The 21,376-nt window shown below is 56.3% G+C and overlaps 3 protein-coding genes and 1 long non-coding RNA gene across 7 annotated transcripts; 2 read left to right on the forward strand and 2 right to left on the reverse strand.

The window, feature by feature from the left end:
- Window positions 1-1,096: 1,096 nt before the first annotated feature.
- On the forward strand, window positions 1,097-6,788 carry P2RY4 (pyrimidinergic receptor P2Y4). Of its 4 annotated transcripts, none has more exons than XM_040614171.1 (2): window positions 1,097-1,229; window positions 3,165-6,788. In XM_040614171.1, exon 2 carries the CDS (start codon window positions 5,107-5,109, stop codon window positions 6,223-6,225), a length of 1,119 nt encoding a protein of 372 aa, XP_040470105.1. In that variant the 5' UTR covers window positions 1,097-1,229; window positions 3,165-5,106; the 3' UTR covers window positions 6,226-6,788. The 4 variants fall into 4 exon arrangements, with proteins under 4 accessions (XP_040470105.1, XP_040470104.1, XP_040470107.1 ...); XM_040614170.1 differs by having other exon boundaries at window positions 5,091-6,788; XM_040614173.1 differs by having other exon boundaries at window positions 1,097-1,221; window positions 5,091-6,788.
- An 851-nt stretch (window positions 6,789-7,639) lies between these two features.
- LOC121097313 (diacylglycerol O-acyltransferase 2-like) lies at window positions 7,640-12,282 on the reverse strand. Its single transcript, XM_040614174.1, has 8 exons — window positions 12,108-12,282; window positions 10,347-10,475; window positions 10,165-10,272; window positions 9,862-9,932; window positions 9,541-9,745; window positions 8,817-8,991; window positions 8,528-8,730; window positions 7,640-8,364 (listed from the first exon to the last, which is right to left on the reverse strand). The coding sequence occupies exons 1-8, from the start codon at window positions 12,145-12,147 to the stop codon at window positions 8,210-8,212; spliced, it is 1,086 nt and encodes a 361-aa protein (XP_040470108.1). The 5' UTR covers window positions 12,148-12,282; the 3' UTR covers window positions 7,640-8,209.
- A 36-nt stretch (window positions 12,283-12,318) lies between these two features.
- On the forward strand, window positions 12,319-13,302 carry LOC121097316. The gene is made up of 2 exons (XR_005830909.1): window positions 12,319-12,401; window positions 12,537-13,302. It is a non-coding gene; the product is annotated as an uncharacterized LOC121097316 (long non-coding RNA).
- An 823-nt stretch (window positions 13,303-14,125) lies between these two features.
- Window positions 14,126-20,964, reverse strand: IGBP1 (immunoglobulin binding protein 1). Its single transcript, XM_040614175.1, has 6 exons — window positions 20,752-20,964; window positions 20,259-20,570; window positions 17,144-17,339; window positions 16,050-16,135; window positions 14,915-15,027; window positions 14,126-14,644 (listed from the first exon to the last, which is right to left on the reverse strand). Exons 1-6 carry the CDS (start codon window positions 20,937-20,939, stop codon window positions 14,499-14,501), a joined length of 1,041 nt encoding a protein of 346 aa, XP_040470109.1. The 5' UTR covers window positions 20,940-20,964; the 3' UTR covers window positions 14,126-14,498.
- Between the last annotated feature and the right edge of the window lie 412 nt (window positions 20,965-21,376).

Below are 21,376 nucleotides of genomic sequence, written 5' to 3' on the forward strand. Positions count from 1 at the left end.
CTGGGGTGCGTGTGTGCAGTGCCTGGTTCTGTGCAAGGCCCAGAAGGGAGCGTGCCAAGCTGAGCCAGCTGGGGGAAGCGCTGGCTCCTGGTGCCCCGGCTGCCCCAGGAGCATTGCCCCCTGCCTCCCACTGTTTAATCGGGGGCCCGGCACACCCCAGTCCTCGAGGCCGCCCTTGCCCATGTCCCATGGGGCTCCCGTGCCGGGCTGGCTCTGCCTTCAGCGCAGTTCCCTCCGACTGCGTCGGCTCTGCCTGCTCAGCCCTGCACAGCTGGGGGCCCCCTCCTCTCCCTCTGTGGCCAAGCAACCCGGGGGTGCCCCTGCACCAGCCCCCCCAGCCCCTGCTCACCCCGAGCTGGCTCACTCTTGGCTGTGGTCCCCTACACCTTGGGGTGCACCCATTCGCCCCCGGCGTGCCCCATCCATCGCAGGTGCCACCTGCACGCCCGCAGGGGAGTGAGTCCCCCCGGGCCAGGCACAGCTCCGCAGGAAAGGGGGCACACACTGCCTCCAAAACGCGGGGGCACCCCGGCCTGGCAAGGCTCCGGCTGCTGCAACACCCAAGGCGGCCCTGGTTTGGGGACACTATGCCCAGGCTGGCCTCAAGGTGGCACTGGCCACCTTTGTCCCCAGGATTGCCCTGCAGGGCCGGGGCGCAGCAGGGCAGCACCCCAGGGTGCCAGCAGTGCCGGGGCTGGCGCGGTCCCAGTGGAGCAGAGGGGCTGCCCTTGGGCTGGGCAAGGGGCCACGGTCCCCAGGGGCGAGGGGTACGGTCCCCGCGGATGAGGGGCTGTGGCCCTTGTGGTTGGGGAGCGGTGATCCCCACGAGCGACAGGCTGCAGTCCCCACGGCCGAGTGTCCCTGGCCCCCACGGTGAAAGGGCTGTGAGCCCATGGGTGGGATCCACGCATCCCGTGTCTGGGGGGCTGCAGGTGGCCCCCGCGAGGGTGACGGGCGGGAGCACGGCATGAGCCCTGCAGGCAGCCCCTGGGCGGGCAGGGACACTGGCAGGGACCTGCGGGCTCCCGCACCCGCCTCCGCCCGCCTCCAGCCCTGCCTCCCCCGGGCACTTTGCTCCCAGCCGGAGAGCCGGAGCGGGCACACTCGGCACGGCCGGGCACGGCGGAGGGCAGCCCACCGCCCCGCCGGCATGGCCCCCAGCCCCGCGGGGGACAGGCGCTCCCCGGGGGTGCCCCGCTCCTGAGAGCCACCCCAGCCCAGGTCCGCAGGTGAGCCGGGGCAGCCCACGCGTGGCGGAGAGCAGCAGCCGGGACGGCCTCGCCGCGGCCGCGCACAGCCAGCCGGGCTCCGGGGTCCCCGCGGCGAGCAGCTTGGGCCCTGCAAGGGATGGAGGTGGGATTCGCAGTGCAGGGTGGGCATCGGGTGGGGGTCAGCCAGTTCTCCCCATCCCTCCGCTGCCCCCAAATCCCTTGGTGCATCCTCCTCCCTACCGTGCCACTGCCTTCCTCCATCACCAAGGGCCTTCATACTTCCCCCTGTGGCCACCTCCTCTCCTTCACCTGCCTGTCCATCCCCCAAATTGCTGTGCCCTCGCAGAATGAAGCTGCCCTCGGGCTGCTGCAGCTTAGCTGGATGCTGTGGGCTCCTGTCCTTCCCCAGGGAGACCGAGGGACAGGGACAGCCCAGCCAAGGGTGAAAGGAAACCCCCATCTCCCACCCTGCCGAGAAAGGGGGTCACCTTGGAGCAGGAGACATGATGGGCAGCAAGGGAAACACCCGGCCCCACTGGCATCCCCGGGGAGGAGGCACCAGTGCCCAGGCAGAGCGGGCAGATCGTGCTTTGGCTGCTCTTGCAGTCAAAGGGAAGGATCGAAAAGAAATTAGGTCATGCTTTCCTTGTGCCGGGGCTTTGGCTGCATGAACCACGTGGCGATTAGGGACAAGGGTCCTTGTGCAGGATGTTTTGCATAATTTTCCCTTGTTTTGCAATTTCTAAGAGCTTAGGCGAGAAGAAAAGCCCTGTTTTTCCCATGCTCCAGCAGCAACTGGTCCCAGGCTCACCCAGCCCCATGTCCCTCACCGGCTGCTCGCTCTCCTCCGAAGTCCTCTCTCGTTTCCCCTCTCTCCAGCTCCTGCCTGCTATGTCACGATCCCCGATGGTCTGTCCCGTCCTGCCAGTGGGCAGAACTTTGGCTCCGGAGCAGAGTCTTCGGCACTGCCTCATTCATTTCATTGGTGTCTTTTCAACGCTCCTTTAAATGCCCCATGCAGGAAGCTTAGGCCAGCTGCTGGGGCACCCCGGGTTGGGGGCACCCGGGTCTGGGGCAGCTGCTGGCTCCCACTGGGACCAGTGCCGCCTGTGGGACCAAAGGACGGGTTCAGGCTGGGCACAGCTGCAGGGCTGGGAGCCAGGGCAGAGCTCCTGTTCCTGCGGCAAAGGGCCAAGCGCAGCATGTGTCCCCAGCTGCAGGGCCCCGTGGCTGGCCCCTGCCCCTTCCCACTGGCAGATGGCATCATGGATGCTCTGCAGGTCCCCTTGCTGCTTCCCAGGACGTGTGCAGGAGCCAGCCTGTGGGCACTGTCCCAGCGGGATGTTGCTTGCCATGGGCGAGAGATTCCCCAGCATCACAGCCCTCCTGCATCCACAAAACGGGCAGGGCCGGAGCAGCCATCACCTCCCCTGCTCCATGTCCTTTCCCTGCAGCGCCTTCCAGCTCCTGCTCCATCTGTGAGCCTGAACGCTTGGCTCAGACCTCACTGGACCTGCGGTCAGTCCCTCCTGGAAAAGCCCACGCTAGAGAGGCTGTGGCCAGGGAGAGCCTTGCTGGGGGTGTCAGGGAGGAGCAGAGGAATGGATGCGGTGGTGACGTGTCCTTGGGGCGGACTGACACGAATCAGCAATTTAAACTACTGATTTTGATCATGAGCAAGATGAGGAAGCAGGAAACCTACTGAGATAAAGCTTGCCAAACGTCATCTTCTTTTGCGTTATATTGTGGTGGTTATCCTCCAAAGAAGCTTGCTTAGGAATGGCTAAACTGCACTCTGAGCACTGACTCTTCTGGGGCTTCATCAGCTGCCAGAAGCCATGTACCTGTGCTCTCCTCCAAGCAGCTCAGCACCACACAGCTGCTCACGCTTTTTCCTTAACCGTTTCTCACACCAGACTTATTTTTTTTATTTATTGGCTTCTTCATACATAGTTGTTTGTTGACCTATGCCATGGACATTGGCTTTGGCCACTGAACCCTGCAGCACCTCCGGTCCGGCTGGGCTCAAGGCTTCATGCTCACTTGCACTCAGAGGTTAGAAGAAAACAAATCTCCTGGAGCCTCGTGTCCTCAGCAGCATCACAGCCCGGGGGAGATGCAGCCACTGGGCTGGGACCGCCATGACCAGCACAGTACCCCATGGGACCACCACTGGCACCAGCGCTCAGCAGCTTGGGGTTTCCTACCAGGTGGATTTCCCTCCTGGTTCAGGGAGAAGAGAGCAAGTTCTTTGCACTGTTAATGTTTGATCAGGACTTGCCTGTTGCTCTCTGAACTCATCCTTGTAATAAAGCCAGGCAGCTGCCGGTGCCAGCCGCAGCGGGAAGGAAGCTGCAGGGTGTTTGATGTGAGCCCGAAGCTGCAGCTCAGCCCACAACTCAAACAGAGTGCGGAGACAGATGCATGTGGGGCGGAGCGGCTGGTCTAGCGGCCACCTGCCTGCTGATTCATTTGTGATCATTTCTGTAAAGCCAGGGATCTCTCTCCAAGTGAGATGGATTTCATCTCATCTCCAAGGGAGAAGATGGATTTCAGCTCAGCTGACCCCGTGGATACACCCTATGGGATATTCGTGCCAACGGTGCTTGCCATGAGAAGCTGTCAGGCTGCACATCTCCGTGGTGAAGGCAAGGGGCAAACAGGATGATGATGATGATGAGGGAGCCTGAAAGAACACAGCTTTCCATCTTGTACCACTGACACCAGCATCATGCACATTGTCTCCCTGAGCCCCGAGCCCTCCTCCGTCCTGGCACCCATCACCTCCTGTGTGAGCTTTGGACCAACAGAAACTGCAGATGCACCAGCACTCCCTCCGTCAGTTACGGTTTTGGCTACACCCTGGTCTCTGCTGGCAGCGTGGCTGATGCTCCTGCTCCCAGGTTACTCATCTGAGCATCCATCCTCAGCTGGCAGAAGCAGCCACTCCAAAATCGCTTCACCAGGGATGGTGGCAGGCGTGGAGGGGCCAAGGTGCGAGCAGCCTTTGCTTGGACACCACGATGGCAGAAGCTCCTTCTTCCCTCTGGAGGAGTGGGCTCCGAACTTGAGATGTCCCGAGAGGCAAATGCAACCCTTGGACAGCTTGCCCTCACGCCTCGGCCTGGGGGCCTGATTTCCCAGGAGGAGGCAGATCCCAGTCTTTGATCCCAACTCTGTGCGAAAGGAAACGTCCTGCCTGCCTTGTGAACTTGCACTGTCTTGAGCTGGAACTTGGCTCTGGCGCAGCCCCTCTCCACAGGGCTTAGATCATCCCTCTCCTACGGAGAATACCCAGCATCTGGAGGCCCCTCACCGTCCAGGGACACTCTCTCCCAAAGGCTCCTTTAACAGCCCCCTGAGGATTTCCCTGGGCCATAATACTCCCCCAGACAAGCCTTTCTTCTCCTCCCGCCTTTCTTCTGTCAAGGAGCCCCCTGGGACGAGCAGCATTGTCAGGATGGTGCCAATTAGGCTGAATCGGCTTCCAAGAGGCTGCGCTGGCACCGGCCAGGGGCTGCTGTTGCTCATAAAGGTCTCATTGTTCGGCGCGCCGTGGGGCTGCTGGCCGGCGGGGCCGGCGCGGTCCTCTGTCTCAGGCACGCTTCCCGGCTCCACGCGGTGCTGGTGTCACTGGCGCTGCTCAAAGGGATGATTAATGGGTGTCATTGCGGGGGCTGCGAAGGGGAGGATTTGTCAAGTCCCCCTTGGCTCCCCGTGAGGCTCGAACGCACGAGCTGAGAAAAACCAGAGAACCATCAAAGTGGCCGGAGCTCCTGGAGGGGGGGGAAATCTGGCAGCTTTGGCTCCCTTCCATGCTTTGTGCCTGACAATGGTCGGGATCAACGACTAATACGCTTTTATTAACGTCTCCCCTAGATCTGGCTCAGAGAACATGGCCACTTCAGTGAGGACGTTCCCAGTTGCCCTGTGGACACCGACTCTGGCTCCCTGGCCAGGAGGAAACACCACCACAGTGGCAGAAGCAAAGTGCGTCTTCAACGAGGAGTTCAAGTTCATCCTGCTGCCCATCTCCTACGGCATCGTCTTTGTGGTGGGGCTGCCCCTCAACTCCTGGGCGCTGTGGATGTTCATCTCCAGGATGAGGCCCTGGAACGCCACAACCACCTACATGTTCAACCTGGCCGTCTCCGACACACTCTACGTCCTCTCCCTCCCTACCCTGGTCTACTATTATGCCGATCGCAATAACTGGCCCTTTGGGAAATGGCTCTGCAAGATCGTGCGCTTCCTCTTCTACGCTAACCTCTACAGCAGCATCCTCTTCCTGACGTGTATCAGCATCCACCGCTACATGGGCATCTGCCACCCCATCCGCTCCCTGAAGTGGGTGAAGACCAAGCACGCCCGCATCATTTGTGTGGGTGCCTGGCTTGTCGTCACCATCTGCCTCATCCCCAACCTCATCTTTGTCACCACCAGCTCCAAGGGCAACAGCACCCTGTGCCACGACACCACCAAACCTGAGGAGTTTGACCATTACGTGCACTACAGCTCCTCCATCATGGCCCTCCTCTTCGGGGTCCCCTTCCTGGTGATCGTCCTCTGCTACTGCTTGATGGCCAAGAGACTCTGCAAGCCCAGCTTCTCCAGCCCCAGTCCCCGAATGCCCTCCTATAAAAAACGCTCCATCAAGATGATCATCATCGTGCTCACCGTCTTTGCCATCTGTTTCGTGCCCTTCCACATCACCCGGACCATGTACTACACCTCCCGCTACTTCCAAGCCGACTGCTCGACCCTCAACATCATCAACTTCACCTACAAGATCACTCGGCCCCTGGCCAGCATCAACAGCTGCCTCGACCCCATCTTGTACTTCATGGTCGGGGACAAGTACCGGGGGCAGCTGCGCCGGGGGCCAGCTCAGCGCCTCCGGCCTGTGCCCACATGTGACCTGGCCTTGGTATCCCCCTCCATGGAGAACATCCTGGGTGGCAGCCACGCTGCCAGTGACAGACGAGGGACAGCACAGAGCGGAGGCGGGTGCTGAGGGGCCAAAGGGTGTTCCAGTAACTTCATCCCTGGTCTCCACAAGGTGCAGCCCCTCTAGGCTCTGCGTGGGCACCCTGGCACCCCCAGGTCCCCAAACCCGACCCACTCTGCAGGGGCAAAGGCCTCAGGGCTGAGGGCTGGTGGCCATGGGGCTCATCCCAGCCCTGTCCTGGGCTACCATGGGAGGAGGATGCTGGTGCCACTCGGGGCAGGACAGCCACTGGGCACCTGTGGGGGTGGGAAGGATGCTGAGAAAGCCATTCTGGGGAGGCAGGCTGGCATCCCATCCCAGGGCACTTCTGGGGACATGTGGGGGCTGACAAGTGACTAAAGAGAAGGGACACTGGTCCCTCCCTGGGCACACACAGCCCTTTCAGTTTGCTCAACAGTGACATGTGGGGACTGGACTGAACCCGGGGACAGAGTCAATGCTGGGTCCCCACGTACCTGGTGGAGGTTCTCGGGGACATCCCCATCACTGCTGGCCTTGGGAGAGGCGGGGAGGGACGTGGCACAGGGCTCTTGCTGCCCATCACTCCCCAATAAAGCCCCTTTCCCCTTTCTCTGTGCTCAGGCCCGTTTCTTCCCACGGCAGAAGAGGGATGAGATGCCCACCCTTACCCTGGAAAGCGTTTGAGAGCAGAGAAAACCCACCCACCACCTTAAATGCTGGTGCAGGTTGAGAGCAAAGAGCTGGAATGGTGACACCCACTGTGACGGAAAAGTCCTCAGGAATCTGCCTTTATGGGTGTTTGCTTTCCAAATGTTTACCCAGCCCTTTTGTTTGACCAAGTGCCTGCGCAGAGGAGCACAGCAGAGATGACTATCATCGGTGCTGCTGACTCTCCCACGGGCAGGGATGGGACAGGGCTGTCCCCATCACAGGGAGTCCCAGGTGGGGTTGCCCCCCACTGTCTCCCCACAAGTCCTGCCAGCACATGCCTAGGGAAGGGATACCCATAGCATCGTCGGGGTGCCACCCCCCCGGGCACGGTCACACACAACCACATCCCACCAGGAGCTGCCCAGGTCACCTGGGGAGGGAGAAAGTCCCAGGGATGCCACGTGCCAGCCCTGCACCACCATTCCACCAGACAGTGGTACCCAGTTTGCCCCTCACTCACCGCTCAGCTGAAAACAGAGGAGACTTCCCTCCTAAACCCAGTTAGCCCAGTAAAAGCAACTGCCGCCCCGCACTTCCCATTATATCCGACATGGCTTAGGTGGACCCAGGAGCTGTTGGGTTGCACCCGAGCAGTGCAAGGGTCCCCACCATGCACGCCCCCAGCTCTGGAGACGGGGGTGCCAGGGAGGGGACAGAGGCGGGTGGCAGGTCCACCCACACGAGGAGTGCGGGGGTATGGCTGCAGTGCTGCTGATCGTGCCCCCCAGCACACACAGGCAGCCGTGGCGTGGTTGGAAATCTGTATTGGGTATAGAGGGAGCGGAAAAGGCTCAACTGTGGCCAGAGCAGCGCCCACCCCTTGCTCAGGACCACACGGTCCTGGCTGAGGCCACTTCCAAGGGTGCCCAAATCTGGGAGTGTCCCCGATTCACTCCAGGGGAGGATGTCTCCCTAGCCTGGTTCCCGGTTGCTATTGGGACGCCACCCCAAGGAGCCCATCTAATTCCCTCCTCCCATGACACCCCCCTCCCTCAGCTTGTGGTGTCCTGCTTATCATGGGGGGACCATGGCCATTGCTGGCCCCCAGCCTTGCACCAGCTCTCCCCATCAGCCCCACATCCTCAGGGGACAGCCGTGTCACCCACAGCCCCTCCAAACCCCATTTCAAGGCGGGCCCCCAATCTTCCCTTCCCCTTGCCTCCTCCCACCTCCTGCTCAGGTTTTTCAGATGGAGAAGCAGAGGGCTGGAGTGGCAACCGTCCCCCATGAGTCCCCCAGGCCAGGCTGGCTGAAATCCCCACCCGCAAGAGCCGGCTGCCCTTGTGAGCCAGGATCTGGCCACCGGCGCTGGCCGTGCTCAGAGGATGTGCAGCTCATCCGTCTCCGACAGCCCGTACTTGGTCTTGTTCTCATTGAAGAGCTTGAGCAGGGAGCGGATGTACATCTCGTGGTACATGTCCACCATCTCGCAGCTTGGGTCCTCGATCTTGGGCACCATCACCGGCTCCCCCACTGCCGGGAGGAAAGGGAGGTCAGGGCAGTAGCGCAGGGAAGTGCTTGGCTTACTGGGGACACGAGCGGAGGGCTGCCTTCCCACACCACCCCTCGTGGGGCATCCTCCTCTCTGCCCCTCCACCTTCTGGGGGGCCCCTCCGCCCCAGCGGGAAATGCTCACCCACGGTGGTGATGGGTCTGGCATAGGGGAGGAAACCCCGGGACCGGACGGAGGTGAGGCCCCGGCCATAGAAGACGCAGGGAGCAAAGCCCATCATCTTCTGGAAGCGCTGCTGAATGCTCCTCATCCAGCTGCCTTCCTCAAAGACCACCTGGCGGAAGAGGTCATTCTCCCCAAAGGAGAAGGAGGGGACAAGGTAGGCCCTGTGGAGGGGACACGGTGGGCAGTCATGGTGTGCCGGGACCACCAGACCCCTGTGGCAGCAGTGGCGGCAGTGCCCATGACGCACCCGTGCTGCAGGGCCATGCGGACAAAGCCCTTGCGCTTCTTCAGGATGAGTGTGGTGACACCGGGACGGCAGGAGAGCGACTCAGCTGCGCCGCCAATGACGATGGCCACCGCGTTGCCGGTGCCATTCTTGGAGAGCAGGTACCCAATGGCACGGCGTGTCACGGGGCACAGGCCTGCAGCGGAACAGACCACTGGTGCGGTGGGACTGCCTGCCCGCGCTGTGCCCGGGGCCGGGACCCCGCACCGGGGACCCCGCACCGGGCCATGCCTGGCGGGACCCCGCACGGGACAGTGCAAGGGCGCCCCCTGCTGCGGGAGAGCCCCCGGGGAGGGATGGGTCCCCCAGGCTCCCAGCCCTGGGGGCAGGGCGCAGGCAAAGTGCAGGCAGGGTGGGGAGAGGGTGCAAGCAAGGTGAGGGTGGAGTTCAGGCAGGGCACAGACAGGGTGCAGGCAAAGCACTGCTCCTGCCCTGGCTGCTCCTGGGGGGCACAGAGGCCAACAGTCCCAGGTTTCCCGTGGATGGGACCGGGGAGTCCCCCTGGAGCCCCTCTGCCCATGGGCATTGCCTGCAGCGGGCAGAGTTGGGCAGGAGTGGGGCAGGCAGGGGGTGCGTCCCTGGGGCACCCACTCAGCTCAAGCCAGCGCAACCAGCTGTGCCTGCAGGGCTGCCTGTGAGGGTAGGGGGCAGGCAGCTGCCCACCCTGCTGCCCACGGACACTCACCCCCACTCATCAGGTACTCCCTGAAGATGGGCAGGCGAAAGTTGCCGGCCAGGGTGGTGAGGAAGGGCCGGATGCCTGGGAACATCTCCCCGAAGCCTGTCGAGCCCGTGATGAAGTTGCAGAAGGCACCGACGCAGAGGATGCCATGGGGGTGGGAGCCGATGATGTAGTTGTGGCTGGGGGACAGGTCGTGCGTCTTCACCAGCTGCGGGGACGAAAAGGGGTCGTGGGGACGTAACGGTGGCACATACTTTTGGGTGGTACCACCACCATCACCTGTGTGAATGTCCCATCCCGGCAGCCCAGCTCCCCGCACCATACCTTCACAGGGAAATAATCCCGAAAGTGCCTCCACACAGGCCATCGCCGCAGGCACGGCAGCCTCCTGCCACCTGCAAACCAGGGAAGGACCCCAGGAGATGATGCCCACCCTGCTGGGCACATCTCCCCATGGATCTGCCATGTCCTTCTTCCGCCATGATGATGATGGAGAAGAGGAAGGCAGGAGGAGGTACAGTGTGGTGCTCCCCATTGGGCATGCTGGGATGGATCCAGAGAAATGGGGGACGCTGCACCCCATCCTGCTGCAACAAGGGAGGAAGGGGGAACGGTGCCCATCCCCACCTTTCTCTGGTGTGTCCCAGTCGTAGATGATCCAGGCCAGGTAGAGTGCAGAGATGGGCCAGAAGCTGGTGAACACCAGGTAGATGAGGAGCAGCAGGCTGACTGTTCCTGTGGAAGCCAGGGACAGGGGTGAGCAGACACGCACCCACCCCCACCAGGACCCCCCGCAGCCCCCTACTCACCCAGCAGCAGGAAGCTGAGCACCCACTGCAGGACAGAGAGGAGCTGGAGCCAGGAGCGGATGTCCCGCTGCGAGGGCCAGGGTGCTGTGAGCAGGGTGCGCAGGGCGGTCTGGATGCTGGCACGGCTGCCTGCGGGGAGGGACACGGTGCCCAGCCCAAAATCGCATGGATTGCACAAATGCTGCCCCACCGTGCTGGCAGGGGGGTGAACCCAGTGGTACCCACAGCTGCCAGGGTTGGGGTATGGGGGCAAGACGGGATGTAGGATGTGAAGGATGAAGCTGGACAAGGAGGAATGTGATGGGGTGGGATTAGGTGGGGGGTGCTCATGCCCCCTCCAAGCAGGGGGCAGCTGGCAGGCTGGGCACACCTAAGCCCAAACGGCCTGGGTGCACCGGGGGGAGCTCAGCGCAGCAGCAGCTCCCGCACCAGGCCAAGCTCCTGAAGGGCCAGGACCTTTCCCGTGACCTCCTCGTTCAGGCTCACAGAGAATTTGGGGCTTTCTCAGCTGGCATTGCAGGGAGGTGCGGGGCAGCATCTGCCTCCCAGCGAGCAGCAAGGACAGTGGCCAGGGGCTGAGCCAAGGTGGCCAAAGCTGGCCATCCCCATGGCCATCCCCACTGAGCCTTGGCTCCCGTGAGGGACAGTCCAGCAGCCTGCAGCCGCTCCACTCCCCCCGCCGCCCCCTTCCCTCCGACTGACCTTGGTGAACCATTAACTGCCCCGGGCCAGGATCCAGGATCCAAACTCCACAGGCAGCCCCATCCCTACTCCCCGAAACAGGCGCACGGCACCAGTTCGGCCAGTACACTGCTCCTGGTCAAAGGTCCACTGTAACTGAGACCACCTGTCACAGCCACCACTGCGACTGCAGTGAGCTACCTCTTGTGTTACAAAAGCCTTGTTTTCCCAAGAAAACAACCCAAAAATCACCATGCTGGCCAGACAGAGATGCTTAAGGTGAAATGGGAGCAGACCTTTCCCCACGGCTCCCCAGGCCAGGGACCCTCAGGCCCGCAGCAGGACCCCCAGGGCAGAGGAGAACCACCAAACCCTGGTTCAGGTGGCTGGTGGAGGTTCAACTCTTCCCAGGCTCAATCCAAACCATGAATGAGACAACTGAAATAAAGAAACACTGGAGCCACCACCAGCACCAAAAAATTGTTTTTCCTCTCCCCCAAGCAGTGTGCCATGCTCTAAGCGATCCCTCCTGCCTGTCCCCGCACACCCAGCAAGGCATCCCCAGAAGCTCCGCTGCCATCAGTTTTCCAAAGCCCCATTTCTTTTTTCCAGGGAAGACACAGAGCTCTTGTCTAGCAAACTTGTGTCTACCAAACAGTTGCTTTTTTTAGTTGCTTTTTCCAGCTCTCTCCTCAAGCACTCCATCAATGCCCAGACCGCAGACAGAAAATGGAGAAACCCCAGGGGCTCTGCTGCCGGCCCTGGCCACAGCCTCTTCAAACCCAGAAACTCAGACTCTGCAGCCCGGAGCAGCAAGGAAAGACGAAGGGAATTTGCAGCACTCCAGAGCATCTTGCAGGAATAACGTTACCGAACGCATTGTCAGAAATTTCTTTCCCGTTGAGCAACTGTATGTTTTCTTCTGGCGCCGCTAACCCCAAATTGCTCCGAACACCTCCCTTTCCCCCAAGCAGCCTAAAGCAAATACACAATAGTGACAACAAACGCTCATTGCCTGACCAGCTCCTCGCATTGCCGGAGCATCAGAAACCATTCAAACACACTTTGGAAATATCTTACCACTAAGATTTTGGGAACAGGCTGCAATAATTGTTTTCATGGTGGCAAGCCCCGCACCAGACTCCGCTTCAGCAGGTTGAAAGGTGAGTTTGGAAATACCGGAGGGCGATTGATTGTGTATCCAGCTGCCTTAATCAGCTGATCCAAGGTAAACTGTCTGCTGCAGAGGGGAGTGGACCTGCTCTGGCCCCGGCTTGTAGAACAAGAAGAGCTGATGGTCCTTGGGAGGACAAGGAGTGACGACAAGCGGTGAGAGCCTGCCGTCACGAAGGGCAGTTGCTGCTCCTCAGAAAGGTACTGCTGCCAGCACTGGTGGGGGCTCGGGGGGGGGGGGGGGGGGGGGGCACCTTCCTCTGGGGAAGGGTACTGTCCATGCTTTGGGTATGTCACAAACCGCTGTCGTGTTCTACTGGTGTGACTCCCCTCCAGAGCTGCCCAAAAATGTCACCCCAAAGCTCCTGCTCCATGGTACGGGACCACGGCCCACCAGACAGGCTCTGACCGCCATCCCCAGCACCATCCCCTCCTCTTCCACCCCCAAGGGGGTTGCCAGGGCCAGCTAGCCTGCCTGCTAGCCCAGGAAGTCTGGAGTGCTGCCTGGAGAAGATTAGAGGTGGGGAATGAGAAGAAAAAGAATGAGAAGAAAACTAGTGCAGCACAAAAGCAGCACTGAGATGGGGCTTCAGGCCAACAGCCAATGGAACAGTAAAAATGCACAGGAACTAATTCAGCTGAGCTACTTCTCAAGATCTACCTCTCCAGAAATTTTCACCAGGAAGAGGCAGCTAACACCAAATGTAAGAAAGGAATAAATGCATGTATAGAATTGCATGTGTTGTTGAAGTAGAAAATGTGTTTCACAGGAGGTCTGGAACCCACAAAACCTCATTGTCTGCTCTTGTAGATTGTAGAGACTCAGTACCTGGAAAAAAAGGGTTTGCTGCAGGCTACAACTGATGTACACCTGTGAAGCGAAGAGGACCTGCAATTGCTACATGTGAAACATCAAATCTTTCCTGTAGCCTAGCTGGCCCCTCACGCGTGCCTGAATCATGCTAAGAGGAAAGAAAAAATCCAAATTCCTTCAACATCCCACTGTCCCCAGAGATAAGGGAGCTGATGAACCCAACTGTGCCAAATCGAAGACAATAAATGCCTCGTGGCCTGCTCCACGTAACACTGCCACATGCACAAACAGCAGCAATAGTTTTTTGGGGCTTTTTATCCCAACATTTGTAACGGGTTTAGAACAACTGCAATCACAGCTGCCAGCCCATGCTGGGCAATTTCAGAGCTTCCAGCCACAATTCCTCACTTTCTTGCCCAGCAACACGCCTGCCACATGCCAGGTCAGTGCCAGGTACAGCAGACCAGACATACCCTCTCTTCTCACTCAGTTCAGAATTAGGGCCAGCAGCTATTTAAACTAGCTTCAGAGGAATCCAGAAAAGTTTTTGACCCCTTCATGGCTATTCTGCAAGTAGATTTCAAAGCACACTGACAACTAGTGCACTACTTTGCTTTGGAACACGGAACTGTTTGTCCCAGTGTTGGTCCCTGTAGGGCTCCGCAAGAGGGTCCGGAGTAAACACACATGTTGCACGTTACTTCCTGTATGCTATCACCATGCAGATCCTCCATCACACTAAGTAAAAGGACAAACATTTCTGTTAAGGCATTTGTACTATGTGTAGTATCAGCACTTCAAGACATTGCCCTCAAAATAGCTCATGTACTTAACACAAAAATTCCTAAACACTTCAGTGTGCCGCTCTGGGAGGAACAGTGGGATGAGCCTGCGGAAAGGCCACCGAACACCCGGCTGCATACAGACCTCCCTGCCAAGGTGAACACTGCACTGCAAGCTGCTGTGCTCAGAAGCCTTGTTCAAAAAAACCCCTGGCCATCTGACACTGCCTATCTCCCATCCCCAGCTCCCTTGGTTGCTGGAAACCAGCCTTACGGACATGCTCTGGAAGAGCCTAGGATGAAGAGCAAGGGATTTTTACCGCAAGAACTAGGCAGCACGAGAGACTTTATTTTGCTTAAAATATAAAGAAAAAAATAAATACATCCACCCACAATACACAGAGCAGTTTCCAAATTCATGTACTTATCTTTCAAGGACTTCCTCTGACTGGGAGAACAGAGGCAGCCTGACCCCTCAGAAAGAGCTCCACCTGACAGGAGCTCTGTGGTGTCACTGTGGATGACCAGTGCACTCAGTCTGACATTTAATGCAAACGGTCATGTTTACTCCGCTTGATTCCAGTGCCTCCCAGAGAAGCCACGTATACCTCTGCATATGTACAGTGTATTTACTCCTATATCTCCAGGACACAGGCAATTCTTACAGGATTTCCAGGCCCTGCCCACTCTGCAGCAAGAGCATCAGCCCACATTCTGCCGGTTGCCATAGCCTCTTGGGTGTGTATCTTTCCAGTCATCCCAGTTCCGAGCTTTTTGAAGAGCTTCCTCATCATCATCCTCCTCTTTTTTCTCCTGCTGCTGCTTCTGCAACTCTTCATCAGTTATACCTGCTGAAGGTCAAGAACAGGAGCAAGGGGCAGTAAGACACCGGAAGGTCCCTAGTCAAGTTCTCAAAACAGAAGCCCTGCCAGTTGAGACAGAAAGCAGGAATTGCCAAAGAGCGGTTTAGCAACCCAGTTATTCTCAGCCTAATAAAGTCAGCTCTTACTCTTCCTCAGTCACTGGGTGTTTTACACCCTGAACACATGCCTGTTCACCCTCCCCCTCATGAGACTTCCCAAATTCTCTATTCCAATCTTTGCTTTGCCACTCTGTACCTGGTGTTCTCTGAGGCGCACCCTGACCAGACACGACTCCCTGCCTCCTGCGCTGCTCATACCAGTCATCCACAGTCATAGTAGGCAGGCCAGGGTATCCAGCACCAAACACTCTACCGGGAGAGAAAGACAAGTCAAAGGCAGCACTTTATGTTGCTACAAATGAGCAGAAACAGACAACCATGCACAGAACTACTCTGTAACCTGATCTGTACTAAAAATAAAAGGTGTGTTACCAAGGAGGGTTTGAGAACAAACCTTTTCCTACAGCCTGGGCCTTCAGCAACAAACCTGCTGGTAACCTAGCCACAGCGGCATTTAAAGAGTTCATCCTGCTAGTTTAGAGAGGTGAGGACTCCTATAGCCCAAAGACCTTGAACCAATTCTCCAGCCCAAAGCAGAACACTCTGTGCTGGCACAGCTTGCCAAGGAGGCCTCTGGGAACCAAATTAGGCACGGCTTGGCTATATAGATATATGGAAAGCTCAGGGCAAATAATGTCAAAAGCATGACAAGAAATCTTGTTTCTATCCCATTTTGTGCTTTAGCTGCCACACTCCCTGCAAGAATCTCATAGGGCCACAAAGTGCTAAGATCTTGACGCCCTCAGGAAAGCCTTACAGTTAATTATTGTGACTGATGATTCTTGATAGGTATCACATCTTCCCAGCCCCTAAGACCACTTATTTGAATTCACTGAAATCTTCCAAAGTTTACGTTAGATTAAGAGACCACATATGCTTTTCACTGCAGGGCTCTTTAACAGTGAAGAGCAATCCTGTTATATCACACAGTGGTTTCAGAGGGGCAGATAAGCCTTGCCTCTCCACAGCTTACCAAACAGCAAGCACATGGCCTATAAACTAGCACAGTAACATTTGCTTAATACAATCTCCTCTTCTGCCACCCCAACAGCAGGAAACAGCATTAGCCAAGACACTGCAGCATGCCAGTAACAGAAGAAATCAGAGAAAGTTCAAGAAATGCATTAGACATTCCCCCGATCCCCTGCCCAGATGCACAACACGCACCATCTCGATGAACTGGTTCTCTGCATTTGAAAGAGTATTTTAGGCTTGATATAAGAACAGAGCACTGCCTCATACTATGTCTAAGTAATCAGAAAACAACATACTTCGCCTGAGCAGCATCCCGGGTAAGAATGAAAGGTTTCAGCGGAGCCCTGACTTGCCGAGAAGTAGCGTGCGGTGGTGCTGAAGACTGAAGATGCAAACAATAGTCACAAGATAATAGTTTAGTTGAGAACCCCCTTCTCTGCTTCCCACCCCACAACAAGTTATTAAAGGTCTCATAGAAGAGAGATGCCTCTGCTGTCACAGCAACATCCTAAGACAGACAGTTCAGGCCTTAATCCAGTTTAAATCATGAACTCCATCTGTGAGCATCTACAAATCACTTCTCTTTGTGCCTTTGTTACACCCACTGTGATCAAAGCAGAAAGCTGACAAAGCTAAACCAGATCAGCTCAGATCGAAGCATGAAATATAGCTTATTTTTCCCAGGGAGCAAGCCGAGCTCGTCATTCCAACGGTATCACCCAGGGCACTACAGAAGAGCAGAGCTCTGCAATGTCAAAAATGAACTGCACAAATGAGCTGTGCCAACCAAGCTGGACTATGGTCTATGTCAGCACATTATGATATTTTTTTTTTTATTTCCACGCAGATGTTTTAGGTGAGTAACATAAAGCCCAGAAACACTATTCTACACAGGAATTGCAGGTCTATGAGAAGCTTTCATCACTCAGAATGGGCATTTCTTTCTGTAGTATCTGGACACATTGTAGACCAGAAGCACAGGTTTGAAAGAAATCACAAGAGTCTCCTTTCAATTTACAAATGTACTTACTTCTTTACAGGCAAGGGTCTGCCAGAACCCAGCAAAGTGGATAAAAGCCTTTGCGCGCAGACCAGTTCAGCTCTGATATTCAGTGCTCTAGCAGTTCATAAGCCATGACTGTCTAGAACACGTGGTAGCAGTGGACAGCAACTAATCCAAAAATCAGACCACTGCTCATCCAGAATTGAGCCAAACCCCATCTGCTTGGGCTGTGATTGAGCTGTATTTCAACTGAGAATTCACAGAATAGAACATGAATGTAGCTCTGCTACTGAATTCCTCTAGGGTGCACTTACCCGCAACAGTGACTCTCAGCATGTCTAACTATCCACAGTCCACAGGACTTGCAGTTCAAGACAGATTTCATACCTGTTTCCCTGTACTTCTGCTCCTCAAGATGACCATTTCTTGGTCAATACTCTCGATTTCCTCCAGGCTGGTGTTGATCCATTTCTGGATTTGTAGTATGTAAAATTCCCGTATCTGATCCTCATCTGCTTGCCCACTCTCCACAAAGCTTCTCATAGAGGCCAGCCTGTTCTCCAGTTCCTTCCTCTGCTTATATCTGTCTCAAAGAGAACAAAATGAGATCATTAAATAACCTTTTGCTAGCCCAGCCCCGGTACAGCGTTTTCCAAAATATACAATTTCCTAGTTCATGAAATTCAATCAAATGTAGTTAAGAGAGATACTTCCTGCCCCAATCCCCTTTTAAATCCTCTTCACAGTAGTGCCAGTTGCTGACCAGCGCTCATTACAGTACACAAATCCCAGGCATTCATAAAGCTCCTCATGTCTTTGACAAATTTCTTTGTGCAAGGACCCCCAATCATTTAACAACTGAGTAAGAGTCCTGTAGAAGTAAAGTAGAGACTTACAGGAAGGAAGTACCTATTAAGAAAAGGAGCAGCACTAGACCATACTGGTTGTCATCTACTGATGACCTCTCACAATGCGTAAGCAAAAGGCAAAATATCAAGCAGGGGATCCATCTCCCCACCTCATCTGACAACAGGTCTTTGACCAATGAAAACTACAAAAATCAGAAGAGTTCCAATCTGCTTACAAACGATTTTGAAAATGCACAGTTATATACATACATGCAGCACCAAAACCTTTCCCCCCGCATCTTTCCCATCCCTTCCATCTGCCAACTCAAATTTAGGCATTACATAGGATCTTCACTACATCTTGTAAGAGGTTTAACATTATTTCAAGTATTTAGTAAGAAAATTGTATAAAAAAAAGGGAGATGGTGATTGTTTATTGTTGTAATTTAAGTATCTCCTGTCTGTTAAAAGCAGCTTTAAGACAACACTCAAAATTTAGAGACATCTGTATTAATTATTTTTTTCTTCTCCTAAAAGTCAAGCAATCCTTGAAAATTAAGCCTCCCAGGTCGAATTAGGTAAGCCTGGCAACATTAATCTCCTGGAGCAAACAAAACTTTAACTCATTGGCTCCTTCACTGAGAAAAAACAATGCAATAGATATTTTGAGTTACTTCTGTAGAACGCAAAAGAGATCCAGAAGCCACTAACAAGGCAGATTAAAACACTTCTCCAATTTCTGTCTCAGGTGTTTCTGTGGGTGTGGGTTGTTTTTTTAATATAATTTTGGATTTCAAGATTTTTTGACCTCTTCAGGAGTTATGTTATTCAAGGGGGGAACTACCTATATACTACACTTCCAGGCTAAATCCTTGTGTCCCACTTCCTCCAGTTACAGTGCCACCTGAAGAACAAATACTAAGAACCAAGGATTAGAAACCTACAGGAGCTGACAGGACAAGGAGCACACAAGAGATATTCTAAAAAACAAACCCATCCACAAGTGCTCCACAAGAACCCTGAAAACTACATTTTAACCAGTGAGCACCTGACTGCCCAACGCTGTCCTGCAGGGAAGCAAAGCAAACCACTCTATTCCCATTTGTCTTTACACTCCACAGTGGGGTAAGTTCTCTGCAGTTGGTTGCTGCAATCCCAACCTGCTCCTTAGGATGCTGGATTGCATGCTTATACAGAGAACAAAGTGAAAAGCAGCTAGGATGAGACAGGTCTGAAGGCAAAGTGGTGATACATGCTGCCTTAGGAAAATTTTGTTCATGCAGTCCACACATTTTACTGAAAGCGAATATCATTGCAACACCTGATCAAGTACTAACCTGCCTGCAATAGAACTCACAATGCAGGTGCGGTGGGTTGACCTTGACTGGATGCCAGGTGCCCACCGAGCTGCTCTATCACTGCCGCCCTCAGAATAGGTAGCAGGGAGAAAGTAAGATTTTTAAAAAAAAACAACTTGCAGGTCAAGATAAAGGCAGTTTAATGAAGCAAGAAGTTGTGCAAGCAGAAGCAAGGGAAAACAAGAGATGTTATTCTCTGCTTCCCCTCAGCAGGCAATGTTCAGCCACTTCCCAAGAAGCAGGGCTTCAGTACCCGTAGTGGCTGCTCCAGAAGCCAAACGTCATAAATAACTAATGCCCCCGCTTCCTCCTCCTTTCCCTGAGCTCTTCCATCTGAGCAGACATCATGTGATATGGAATATCCCTTTGGTCACTTTTGGTCAGCTGTCCTGGCTATGTCCCCTCCCACGATCTTGCCCACCCCAGCCGACTGGTGGTGGTGGGGTGGGGGGAGGTGGAGAGACAGCCCTGATGCTGTGCTCAGCAGAGGCCACAACACTGCTGTGTTTCCACCACCCTTCTAGCTACCACTACAAGCACAGCACTATGAGGGTGCCAGCCCCAACACAGCAGGCTCCTCGCGTTTGTCTCCAAGAGGAACAAGTCGCCACACAGGCAAACACAAGCCCTCAGCAAGGGGGCAGCTCACACGTAGCCAGAGTCCTACCTGCAGCTCCAGCAAAACTCACTTGTGCTCAGGAGGTGATGTGCAGCTCAGAGACTGCTGATGAGCAGCCCACGCTGAAAAGCCTTCGCTGCACAGAGTAGGTGTGTTCTAGTATGTCAAACTTACCTCAGTTAAATTACCCTCTAGAATATGAATCATGCTTTTGTATTCATGCAGTTTAAACAGCTCTCCAGCCCAGCTTGGGCCTCCCAGTGCTACCACAATAAGCAACAAGTTGATTGTCAAAATCCCCAGCTAAAGCATGACAAACAGGCATTAATCACCTCTTTTTTAAAGATCTAATAAGCCCACTGGTAGGTAACTTCCAACACGCGTGGCTTTACACTGTTAGCGGTGGTTAAAGAACTGACCATAAGAGCTCTTGTGCAGTTCTTCTTCAAAGACCAGAAACTGAAGACATAAATGCACCTCCTCAGTTTGCACAACCAAACACCATTAAATAATATGTGGTGCGTATCTTAAAATGAATGTTTCATGACCAAACTATTCCAGTATCAAGGGAAGCAGCTCTTCCCTGACTCTGCAACCTCGCGCTGCCCGAAGCTCTCACCTTCTCTTAAACTGATTCCCAAAACCCTTTACAAAAACACTGCGAGGCAAGAGCCTACCTTTCGATTTTGGCTTGCCTACTGGACGCCATGGCCACCAGGCTGGGCTGGGCAGCAGCGGGGCCCCCCGGGGAGGGGCTCCCGGCATCTTCCTCTCCAGGGGGGCTGGCGGCGGCAGGGGGCAGGTGGAAGCTGCCCAGCCCGTAGCTCCTGCAGAGTTTGAGGAAGCGCCAGAAGTGGGCCCGGGCGCTCTCCAGGTGCTCCAGCCTCCTGCTCAGGTCAACCTGCTTCAGCGTCAGGGCCCCCAGCAAGGCGGGCAGCAGCAGGTACTTCAGGTCGGCCGAGGCGACCTCCTCCAGCTCCTCGTTCTCGCTGCAGGGGGAGAGATGAGCCCCCCCGTTCCCGTTCTGCTCCGCCTGGGCCCGGCCAAAGCCAGCGCGCTCCGCGGCGGCCCGGGGGCCCCTGTGGAGGCGGCGGAAGGCCCGAGGGCTCTCGCACGGCCTCGCTGGGGCCCCCGCGCCGCCCAGGCCCGCGCCCGACGCTCCGCTCTCACCTGAACAGATCCAGCTGCGCCACCATGGCGGCCGCCCGCTGCAGCGCGTCCAGCCCCTGCCGCACCTTATCCTGCACGGCCGGGGCCCCCGAGGACGGCTCGGCGCCGGTCTCCACCTCCTCCCAGAGCCGCCGGCCCGCCGCCAGCAGCTCCGCCAGCCGCAGCCCCGCGCCGGCCCCCTCCGCCATACCGGGCCGGGAACGCCGCCGCACAACCACTTCCGGGGCGCCCGCGTGTGACCCCGCCCCCGCCCGCCATCTTGGTGAGGTCAGCGGAGCCGCCCGAAGGAGCGGGGCCGGTATCTTAGTAGGGGCGGGCGGGAGGCAGGGCCTGGTGAGGCGGCAGCGGGCCCGGGGCTCGCCCCTCCCCACGGGCCAGCGCCCGACGACCCCCGCGGGGGCGGCGGGCGGGTGGTGTCGCCCCTACGAGTCTCGGTGGAGCCGTGGACCCTCACACGCATCCGGTACTCCCAAAGCTCCTGCTGGTTCCTGCCTGATGCACCGGCCTCCCCAGAGCCCACCGGGGAGCTCCGGGGGAAGGCGCGCTCGTGACGTGCTCCAATAAATGAGCAAAAGTGAGGCTGATTAGATAAACTGATAGGATGCGCGCACCTTCCCCCTTTAGA

This window comes from Falco naumanni, chromosome 14 (genome assembly GCF_017639655.2).
Source record: "Falco naumanni isolate bFalNau1 chromosome 14, bFalNau1.pat, whole genome shotgun sequence".
Classification (NCBI taxonomy): domain Eukaryota; kingdom Metazoa; phylum Chordata; class Aves; order Falconiformes; family Falconidae; genus Falco; species Falco naumanni.

Excerpts from the sequence above, each read along its gene's own strand:
- IGBP1 (XM_040614175.1), bottom strand. The coding sequence starts at position 20,939 with ATGGCGGAGGGGGCCGGCGCGGGGCTGCGGCTGGCGGAGCTGCTGGCG. Across the intron at positions 16,136-17,143 it reads GCAGAAGTACAGGGAAACAG|TCTTCAGCACCACCGCACGC; the intron begins GTATGAAATCTG and ends TTGCATCTTCAG. Across the intron at positions 14,645-14,914 it reads TGCGCCTCAGAGAACACCAG|GTATAACTGATGAAGAGTTG; the intron begins GTACAGAGTGGC and ends GACCTTCAGCAG.
- LOC121097313 (XM_040614174.1), bottom strand. The coding sequence starts at position 12,147 with ATGAAAACAATTATTGCAGCCTGTTCCCAAAATCTTAGTG. Across the intron at positions 10,273-10,346 it reads GCTCAGCTTCCTGCTGCTGG|GAACAGTCAGCCTGCTGCTC; the intron begins GTGAGTAGGGGG and ends TGGCTTCCACAG. Across the intron at positions 8,365-8,527 it reads CAGACCCATCACCACCGTGG|TGGGGGAGCCGGTGATGGTG; the intron begins GTGAGCATTTCC and ends TCCTCCCGGCAG.
- P2RY4 (XM_040614171.1), top strand. The coding sequence starts at position 5,107 with ATGGCCACTTCAGTGAGGACGTTCCCAGTTGCCCTGTGGACACCGACT.